Source organism: Rhinolophus sinicus, chromosome 14 (assembly GCF_057876585.1).
Source record: "Rhinolophus sinicus isolate RSI-liver-muscle chromosome 14, RSI-T2T, whole genome shotgun sequence".
NCBI lineage: Eukaryota > Metazoa > Chordata > Mammalia > Chiroptera > Rhinolophidae > Rhinolophus > Rhinolophus sinicus.
In genome coordinates, this window is record NC_142514.1 from 8757023 (window position 1) to 8767923 (window position 10901).

At 49.0% G+C, this 10901-nt stretch overlaps 1 protein-coding gene across 1 annotated transcript; it reads left to right on the forward strand.

Moving 5' to 3' along the window:
- The first annotated feature begins 791 nt into the window (after positions 1-791).
- On the forward strand, positions 792-9952 carry LOC148755323 (cilia- and flagella-associated protein 107-like). The gene is made up of 4 exons (XM_088789919.1): positions 792-1087; positions 5003-5116; positions 8351-8528; positions 9771-9952. The coding sequence occupies exons 1-4, from the start codon at positions 974-976 to the stop codon at positions 9950-9952; spliced, it is 588 nt and encodes a 195-aa protein (XP_088646045.1). The 5' UTR covers positions 792-973.
- The last annotated feature ends 949 nt before the right edge of the window (positions 9953-10901 follow it).

Below are 10901 nucleotides of genomic sequence, written 5' to 3' on the forward strand. Positions count from 1 at the left end.
TTTAACTTTACCATGTGTTACAGGCATATTCTGACGTCAGCATTTGTAAGTAGCTACAGAGCATTTCATTGTATGGATGCACCACAATTTATTGAACCAACCCTCTGTTGGTTCCTGATTTTGTTGTTTTGGCTGAATGAGTAAGCAGATCATGGCCTTTATCCCATTTGACTGCAGCTCCGTGGGGATGGGGCCCTGTCGAGTCAGGAGGCACTGCATGTGCGTCCAGATGTAGTGTGTCTCAGTAAAACGACGGTGGGATGAAGGCATGAAGACGGACCAAATGAACCATGTTGTATCGGTTTGAGCACAAAGATAGGATTCTTCCTGGAAGGTCCTTAGGCAAAAGGGCAGACAGACATTGAGTGGGGCCCAGTGGGTTAGGCCTGGACCAGAGTGTATTTAAATCCCACATCTCCTACACGAGTGACTTTCGGTAGCCACTTACTTCCTCTTTGCTTCCGTGTCCTCATTTATAAAATGGGTACAATAATGGTACCTGCTTCATCGTGCTGCTGTAAGGATTAAATGAGGGATCCATGCAGATGACATCAGCATTCTTTAAGTATAGAATGTGATCTCAACGCTAGTTGTAAAAATGCAACCACACAGAAACCAGGTCCTTCCGGCCCTTGTTTTTACAGTGGTGGTTGTTGATTTGCTTTGCTTTTGTGGGGTCAATTTTGTTCTTGAAGAATCAGCTGCCCCCTTAAGGAGAGAAGTTATACTCAGAGTCTATCACCATGGAGACAGTCAACAGTAGGGAATCCAAGATCACATCACCTCTCCCTGGAAGCTGAAAGTGGACTCTAAAGGCCCTTGTATTCTGTGAAGTTGGCTGGGTGTCATCTACTCCCCACTCAGAAGGGTGGCTGGGAAGAGAAAGGGGCACCCCAAACTCAGCAACTGCATAACATCTCCCCACCCCGGAAACCTTAAACCGGGTCAAGTCCAAGAAACGCAAAGCCTTACCATGCAGTTTCTGACTGCAGTAAGTCCACAGTCATGCTATACTCCAAGCTGGAAGGTTGAGGCCAAGTATTCAACCAGGGTGCTCACTGGAAACTGGGTGGAGGAGAGGAGGAAGGTAAGGAAAGAGAAAAGTAGACAAAGCCCTGAGGGGGAGGACTGGTAGGGAAAGGTAAGAGTAAGGTCATTAATATTTTCAAACCAAGGGTCATAGCTGGGCACATCTTAAGAATGTGGCATTAGGGTCCCTGTGCTCTATATAGGGGAGTCATCGAGGACCCCTTGCATCTTGGACACATCACAGCACACGTGGCAATATACTTGTAGTTGTGGCTCACAGTACTATTTTCAGGGGAGTGTTTCTAGACAGGTGATGTCTCCTGTCCCTAACTCCTCTGCACCTGGATTTGAAGACTGACTGCTTTCCCTGGCCTGGTCTTTCCCAAAACGTGCACCTGCCGAGGCAGGCTTGACAGTCCCTTGTTGATGTCACGGGATGAGCTGCCCCTTGACACCTGTGCCACACCTGGCCTTACCTGTGCATTTCAGGTTTTACTTTCAAAACAGAACAAATGGGGGTCCCCATGTCCTTTAAAAGCCACTACGAAATACTTTGCCTGAATTGGCCTACTTAAAATTGAACACCTTCCTTTGTGGCAATCAAGAGTGAGCCACTTAAATTTTTGTGGAGACACGTAGATAATCTCATGTCTTCTTGGGAAATGGGTAAGGAAAACAGGGTGAGATCGAATTGGCAGCTTTGGGGTAAGTGTGGGGAAGGTTGCCTGTGACTTCTGAGAACTGGAAAAGGCTGTTTTCATGGAGAACATTTGCATCCACCACGCCCCTGGCCAGACATGGCTTGCGGCCATTGTTAGCTCTGATTGCACTTGGCCTTTGTGTGTGTCAGGAAAGTTGCAAGGTCAAGGACTCTCTGAGCAATCCCTTCAGGCAGCTGTGCGCCTGGCAAGACCCAGGGATACTATGGGCTGCTTCTGCCCTTAGAGAAAATTGCATAAAGAGAGCGGACTCGAGTGCTGTAAGAGAGGTGGCAGATTAAGAAACTCTAGGTCCTTGTTCTCTCATGGAAACACTGACACTGCTACAGCCCAGCTAAAATAACTATATAGGAGCTTGGAAAAACAGTCTAAGGTCTATAGCGACCAATCAGGTGCCCAGATTGGAAAAAGCCACGTTCAAAATGGTGGGAAACTCCATGGTGTTTTTACTTGCCTCTTTCCCATCCCCTTCCCATCAGGGCATGGTGGCCAAGCTCCCAGTTCCCTCCCTTGAACCCAGAGGGAGTAGAGCACATTCTAACCCGCCTGGGGGCTGCCTGAGGGAATTGGTCTCTGTTTCGCCTAACTCAGAGCTCAGACAGGGTAAAGTGGCTTAGCTCGTATTTCAGGCAACGCAAAGCTGTGAGAAGCAGTGGTAATCACAGCTAGTGAAAGCTGCCAGGGGACTACGGCCCTGCAAATGTCTGGGGCAAGAGATTCCAGGGAGAGAAATACAACAGAACATCTAAGGCTCTGAGAAGAAGCAGGGAAGAGACTCTTTGGGAAATGAAGCCATTTTAAAGAAGCCATGTATACAGGGGAAACACACACACACACACACACACACACACACACACACACACACACACACACCCTAGGCAAGAGGCAGGCTCAGAAGAGTCTCGAGACGAACTTAAATCTTCATACCCAGCTGATTTCAAGGCTCAGAACCTGCTCTGCTAGTTAGTGAACCTAAGAGTTGTGGCTGTTTTTTCAAATGCCCAATGTTTAACAAAATATCATAAAGTATACAAAGGCACAAGAAAAAATGGCCCACTCAAAAGAAGAAAAAAATAAAGTTGCAGAAACCATCACTAAAGAAACACAGGCATCAGAAGGAAATGACAAAAACTTCAAAACAACTGTCTTAAACATACTTAAAGAGCTAAAAGAAAACATGGACAAAGACCTACAGTTGACTCTTGAACAATGTGGAGCTAGGAGCGCTGACCTTCCCCGCCCCAGGCAGTCAAAAATTCCTGTATAACTTTTGACTCCCCCAAAACTTAACTATTAATAGCCAACTGTTGACTGGAAGCCTTACTGATAACATAAATTGTCAATTAACGTATACTATATAAAATTACATATATATGTATATAGTATTATAATAAAGTAACTTAGAGGAAAGAAAATGTTATTAAGCAAATCATAAGGAAGAGATAATACATTTATAGTACTTATTTAAAAAATCTGCATATAAATAGACCCATACTAGTTCAAACTCATCTTGTTCAAGGATCTACTGTAAGGAAATTAGGAAAATGACATATGAACAAAATGAGAATATCAATAAAAAGATGGTAAAAAAGGAACCAAATGGGAATTACGGAGCTGAAAAACACAATAAATAAATTTTAAAAATTCACTGCAGGCATCCAACAGTGGACTTGAACAGGCAGAAAAGAGAATCAGAAACCTGACGACAGATTATTTGAAATTATTGAGTCTGAAGAGCAAAAAAGAAAAATGAATGAAGAAAAGTAAATACAGTCTAAGGACGTATGGGACACCATCAAGCCAACCAATGTACACAATATGGGAGAAAAGAGAGAGTGAAAGGGGCAGACCAGTTATATGAAGAAATAATGGCTGAAAAAATAGATAAATTGGGCTACATCAAAATTAAAATCTTTCATATATCAAAGAACACAATCAACAGAGTGAAAAGACAACTCATGCAATAAAAGAAAATATTTGCAAATCTTATATGTGATAAAGGAATAATATCCAGAGTATATAAAGAACTCCTACAACTCAACAACAACAAAAAACAAACAACTTGATTAAAAATTGGTAAAGAACTTGAACAGACATTTCTTCAAAGAAGATACAAATGGCCAATAAGCGTATGAAAAGATGCTCAACATCACTTACCAGTAGGGAAAAGCAAACCAAAACCATAATAAAATACCACTTCACACCCATTAGAATGGCTATTATTAAACCAAATACAGAAAATAACAAGTGTGGGTAAGGACATGGAGATATTGGAACCCTTGTGCATTGTTGGTGGGAATGTAAAACGGTACAGCCGCTGAATTACCATATGACCCAGCAATACCACTTCTGGGTACTTATCCCAAATAATTGAAAGCAGAACCTTGAAGAGAGATATTTGTACATCCACGTTTATAACAGCATTATTCACAGTCGCTGAAAGGTAGAAGTAATTCAATGACAGCTGAATAGATAAGCAAAATGTGGCACGTACACTCAATGAACTTAAATTCAGCCTTTGAAGGAAAAAACACCTGACACATGCTACAACTTGGACGAATCGTGAGGGCATTATGCTAAGTGAAATAAGCCAACCACAAAAACACAAATACTGTATGATTCCAGTTACATGAGGCACCGAGAGCAGTCAGAGTCACGGAGACAGAAAGGAGAATGGTGGTCGCCAGGGGCTGGGGCAGACAATGGGGACTTCTTGTAGGGGGACAGAGTTTTGGTTTGAAATGTTAAAAACGTTCTGTAAATGGATGGTGGTGATGGTGGCACAAAAATGTGAATGCACTTAATGCCATGGAACTGTACACTTAAGCATGGTCACCATCGTAAATTTTGTTATACGTATTTTACCACAATGAATTTTTAAAATGTCAATCAGAAAACATAACAGAATGGGGGGAAAAAAGAGTGAGCTGGGGAGAGTGAGGCACAAAGAAGGAAAATAAAGGGAGGGGGAAGCAGGAGGGAGCAGACGGGAGAGAGAAGACGAGAAAGCAAACAGGTCCCACCATGAGAAGTGATCTCACGACACCGATAACAGATTTCCCCAGGGTTCCTGGGCAGCGGGGGTGCCAAGTACGGGAAGGGAGGGGACAACACGGAGCCTGAGTTACGCAGGATGCCCAGAGGTCTGCATTTTCTCCTGTGCCCAGCTCCCAATAGCCCAGGAGGGAGGGGTCACAGCCGAAGTCTGAGAAGGGCCATCTCAGAAGTGGTCTTCAATATTTCATCTGTTCCAGTTCACCAAAGCCGCTGAGAAAACACCGCAGAGCATTTGCAGGAAAGAGTACGTCCCCTTCCCCTGCCACAGACCGGACCAGATCTCCAGGTGGTATGGCAAGAGGAGAGTTGAGGTAAGAGAGAGTGGCGGCCCCACACTCAGGCTGGGCCCCTCGCAAGGCCCAGGGGACTCCAGCAGCCAGCTCCTTCCAGGCCCAGTTCCCTCGTGGGAACACAGGAGTGGTCTCATGGAGACCTTCCCCAGCCCAGGGCTGCGGTGGCTTCACCTGATTGACCTCATGAGCAGAGATCTGTCTACTCTCAAGCTGGCAGCACCCTCCCCTCCGCCTGCCCCACCATCCTAGCACTTTCCTTCCTGCATCACTTCCCACATTCCTCCAAACTCCTCCAACAGGACACAGGCAAAGGACACAGGAAACACACAAACGTGGTTAATATTGAATTAAAGTGACTGTAGAGAGGAATAACGTAAAGTACTCCAAACCAGCGGCGGTGATGTTTGGATGACAGCGTTTTGTGTCAGCTATGCCCCAGCTTCCTGTTCTTTAGAATAAAGTCAAGGGCCACTCAGCTGTCTTCCTCTCACTGGGTGCCTGTGCATTTCCTTGATCCAGGCCTCTGGAGCAGGAAGCTGGGCATTGCAACCTCAGGACACCCAGCCCCCAGCCCTAACCTAACCCTACACCTGCAGAACTCAGGGTGGGGGCAGAGAGGCATTGAATGAGGGGTGGACATCTGTCAGAATGGGAGCACTTGGGAGCTGGTTGGGACCCACGAGGTTGTTCAGCTCAGCACCCTCGTTTTTAGATAAAAGTTGCCCAGGGGGCAGTAAGTGTCGTCTAGAGCTGTGTAGCTGGTTGGGAAGGGACTAAGCAGGTGTCCCTTCAAGCAAAGAGTGTCCCCAGACCCCTTGTCATCATCATTTGCTGGGGTTGACTCTTTGTCTTCTGCATTTGGAGATCAATGTCAGGACAAATAGTGACAGAATTTCAGTTCTGGGCTGGTACCCTTGGGTCCTGCTGGTACCCCTGGGCTGTGCTGGAATCCCTGGGCCAGGCTGGTACCCTTGGACCATGCTGCCGCTTTCAGTGGCTTTACCATTAGTGTGATGACACATATTAGTGTGAAGACACACATGGATTTTAACGTAAGGAAGTAAAACTTGTAACCCACGATCTGGGTCCTCCTGGACCCAGCCATCAGTGTACACGAGGCACGTAGCCTCGTCCTCAGTGCACCTTTCTTAAAGACCTCTGGACCCAGTACAAACCCTGACGAAGAGATACCCACAGATACATACAGTCTGGTTAAAATTAAGACACACACAGGAAACAGAACTGAACTCTGCACAAATGACCTGTGTGTGTGGCGGCTCCCACCCGATAGCTCTTCTTTGTGCGTCAGCTCTTCACCCCTCACCCCAAGGCCAGCTTTCTTTTCCATCTCCCATCCCCCCCGCCTCTCCTCCCTTCTTAGGCAAACGCCAACCCACCTGGGATAGATGAGATGAGCTCCCCCAGGGAGGACCCCCTCCCTGTGCTGTTCTCCCGGGCAGGTGTGTTAATCATGTGTTTTATTTTCTCTACTTTATGATGCTGTGGGAACTCAGGGCCTGGCTAATCCTGGAAAGACTGCCCTCCCCAGGGCAGGCTGATTCCTCGAGACAGGAAACACCTCGCCTGCCATCATGCCTGTCAGGTTCAAACCTACCGATCCAGAGCCCACACCCCCAACCACCTCCGTTACCTAACACTCACACACCAAGTCAATATCTCCCTGCCTTAAATCACTCCAGGACCAGGTACCCACAACCAGAGGCACCCGACAGCCCAGAGCCTGCTGAAATTATTTAAACCAGACAACCCTAAACTTCTCAAATTTGCCTGCCCGGCCTCACCCATTCCTTCCCTTGGAAAACACAAGAAGGCTTGGGGCCATACTCCCCCTTGGGTCTTCCTGCTTCTGACCAACCCTGGTGCTTCCCCATGTGGCCCTGCATGGTGTGGCACGCCCCCTCCTCCTGGGCCCTGCAAGGTCTTCTTTCAAAGGCAATTGTCTCTTTGTCTGTCGCCTTAACACACCGGATCAAAACAAAAATCCTGGGAACGTAATCGAGACAGCAGGGCCATGCCCCAAACCAAGAAAATCAGCTTGAGAATCCCTGCTGGCCTCTCTGTCTCTCCTCAGCATTCTCCTTGGTTGATGGGAACCTCTTCAACTTGCTTTCCCTGGCATTGGAAAGACTCCAGGCCCCTGGTGATAGAGATCTTGGGAACCCCTGCCGAATGTCTGCGCCCGTCCCCCGTCTCCCTCTGGCATTGTGGTCTGACTTATTTATGGAACCACCACTTGAAATATTGGGTGCAGCCAGCATTTCCAGACCTCAGCAGACACAGACCTCCCTGTCTGCTCCAGACAAGAGCATGGGCATGGAAATCGCCATTACCCTCCCCCGTAAATCAGCCCAGGTCCCCAGGATCCCCATCCAAGGCCAAGAGGATTTTCTTAGGAAAAGAACTGATTCAGGCAAATGTCCCACAGTAAGGAGAACACGGCTTTCTTCTCCCTGTACATAACTCCCCACCAAAGAAATCACTCCCCGAGTTTCCAGCTGAGGTTGCCATAAATCCTTTGCAGGAGAAGGCAATTTACGGAACGTTCTCTGACTCTTCCCATAGTAACTGACTGAAATACAAGGTGCACACGGCAGGCTTGGTATTCAGTGTCTTTCACTGGCCATGGAAATAGGCACTTGGATGGATGAGACTTGAGACAAATGAAAGGGTGTAATTTCAGATCACGGGGCACAAAACAAAATGGCACTGACTCTTCTTATTCAGCTGGGTGTCCTGACTTTCATGTTAATGAGTCCCCAGTGGCTCATTCTAGAGATGAACTGACTTGGCGTAGTTGGGGCCACTCATCAGAGAACTGACTGCAGCTAAGCTGAGACGTGTGTGAAGGTGAGTTGCTTTGGGAGGGACAGACACGTGTGTTTCCCTGATTGGTGGCCCTGAGAGCCCACGCAGCCACACTTGTCACAGCCCACGGAGGCCCCTCTCCATCGAGACCACAGACCTCCATGGTGGGCACCTTCTTTTTCTTTTTTTTTTTAAGTGTGTTTTTCCAGGACCATCAGCTCCAAGTCCAGTGGTTGTTTCACTCTATTTGTGGAGGGCGCAGCTCACAGTGGCTCATGCGGGGATCGAACCGGCAACCTTGTTGTTAAGAGCACCGCGCTCTAACCAACGGAGTTAACCAGCCACTCCTATGGCAGACAGCCTCTGCTTCCTCCACGGCCAGGTGATGCCTGGTCAGTAACGTGCCCACTGTGCCTGTCCTTTCAGGGGCTGCCGTACAAACACCTGATCACCCACCACCAGGAGCCCTCGCACCGACACCTGATCAGCACGTACGACGACCATTACAACCGGCACAATTATAACCCGGGCCTGCCCCCATGCCGCTCCTGGAGTGGACACAAGTTGCTGTGGCTCCCAGAGAAAGCCGACTTCCCCCTTCTGGGTATTTGGAATATTCAGGGTTTCCTCCTGTACTGGGGTGTAAGGGGTCCACACCTGCACAGGGCTGAGGTGCACCTGGCTCACCCGGGAGGACTGACACTGGGGACCCTGGCTCCAGGAGAGTGTTAGAGTGAGGTGACGGGGGAGAGTCCTACTTGCTTCCCAGGGCTGCCACCTGCCCTCTCCGCTTGTTGCTGGAGTGTGGCTGGCTGTGTGATGAAGCCCTCACCTGTGCACCGAGGCAGCCTGTTTACCTGGAGCGCAAGAGGCAGAAGCAACGTCACTGCACACTCGTGTCAATCATTCATTCTGTAAATAGTAGCTATGTCCTAGGAGCGGTGCCCTGTTGTAGCATCCGGAGACACAGCAGTGACAAACAGGGAGGATTTCTGCCCTCAGGAGTTGGCATTCCAGGGGGAGCTGGGTGAGAAACCACGAATGAATAAGAGAACTTAGATCTAGTAAATAAGATCATTTTGGAGGGGGTTATATATAAAATGGGTAATGGATAGAAAGTGAGGCGGGTCTGGGTGGAGTAGGCACGGGCTTTCTTGAGGAGAAAGCTGAGTTGAGAAGGAGGGAGCCGTGCAGGGATTAGGGGAAGAGCATTCCAGGGTGGGAATCGTGGTGAAAAAGCCTCCAACACGAGTAGAGGAAGCCGCCTGGGGCTCACAGACCACAGTACAGACTTGGCTTGTGTTTCCCTTCCAGCAGTACCGTGGCTTGGAAGGTGAGACTTAGGAGAGTGCCTTGAGCTGGTTTACGTTTCAAGCTACCCCCATCCTTTGCATCCCTCTCTCTGTCGTCCTACCCTTCAATGAAAAGGGACACGGTCAGAGTGAGCTGCTTGTCACTCTGCTTTAGTTTTGTCAGGGTTTCTCCTGGAGATCCATCCCATACTCCATACTGCCTTCTTCTCTACTGGGGGGGGGGGGGGGGAGACAGTTACCTAAGAGCCAGCGAGGCCACCCTCAACCAGGTCAGGGGGATGAATTTTCTGAGGCATCTCTAGCAGTGCCTGGTCCCTCCTGGGTGCATGGGGAGCGGACCCCACCCTGAGACTCAGGGGCTGGCAGACCGAACACTCTTCTACAAGCCTCCCTTCCTTCCAGTGCATTGGCAGCTGAGGTCCCCGACACACAGCCTGGGGAAACCTCCAGGGTCCCCACCACTCACTCCTGGCCTGTTGGGGCAGGCTACGTCCTCTGAGCCGTGTTCACCCAGACCCGGCTATCTCTTGCAGCTCCCCCTACAAACTATGGGCTCTATGAGCAGCTGAAGCAGAGATGGCTCGCACCAAAGGCTGGCCTGAGGGAGAGCCTTTACACATCGTCCTACCCCAGACCACCACTGTGTGCTATGTCCCTGCGGGAGCATGCCATCCCAGTCCCGCCCCCTCGCCTGCACCCCGGCCCACGCTTCTGAGAACGGCCACTCCACCAGCAGCACAGGCAGACCAACTGGAGATCACTGTGCTATTGGACCCGCCAGACAGCAGGCGGCTGCAGATACACCAGAGTTTTACATGCAGCCCATCTGAGGGGCCCTGAGAATCATGGTCTTTGTTTTATGGCTCCCGCCCCTCTTTTGAAGTCACAGGTTTCTTTCTTTTCCATCCCACAATTAAAGCTCTTTGACACAGTTGAGTGTCATGTATGTGTAGAAGACAGACTTAGAATGTCAGAAGAAACTGGAAGGACCTTTCAGTTCCACTCCCTCATTTCACAGGAGGGGAAACTGAGGCCCACAGAGGTAACATGACTCCTTCAAGTTCTCACAACTCCAGGAGTGTCTGATCCAATGGGAGAAATAAATACGACTGCAAGACACATCTCGAAAACTCCACGGAATAGTCAAATGTGGCTCTGGGGTGCTCAGCACCGAGGAGGGTGTGCTGGGCACGAGTTTAGCATGTCTGTCATTGCCTCAGCAGCTGTGCATTGAGCCAGAGGGCTCAAAGGAAGGGGGGACACACAGTGTCTTTCATCCACTTCTGAGCTCAAGAATCTTTTTGGGAATTTGGGGAGGGGGAATTTTTCGGTGAGTGTATTGAAGTGAGGGTGGACCCCTTGACAGAAGAACTCAGGTGCTGTCCTCACCCAGGATGGAGTCCCCTGAGGCACGTTCTACCACCTGATGTGGAGGCCAGCCTCGGGCTGACAACAGCACGTCCCTAATCTGCCATCTCTGACTGTCAGGATTTGTCACGTAGAGCCCAGTCTTTCTGTGAATGGCCTTTCTCTGCCTTATGCCTCCACTTCAATTGTCTGCGTTCACTGCTACAGGCACAGTGCTTGGTATATAGTTGGTGCTTACTCATCATTGGCTGAATGAATGAATGAACCACTGTCTCTTTGGGGCTCCTCAATGGACC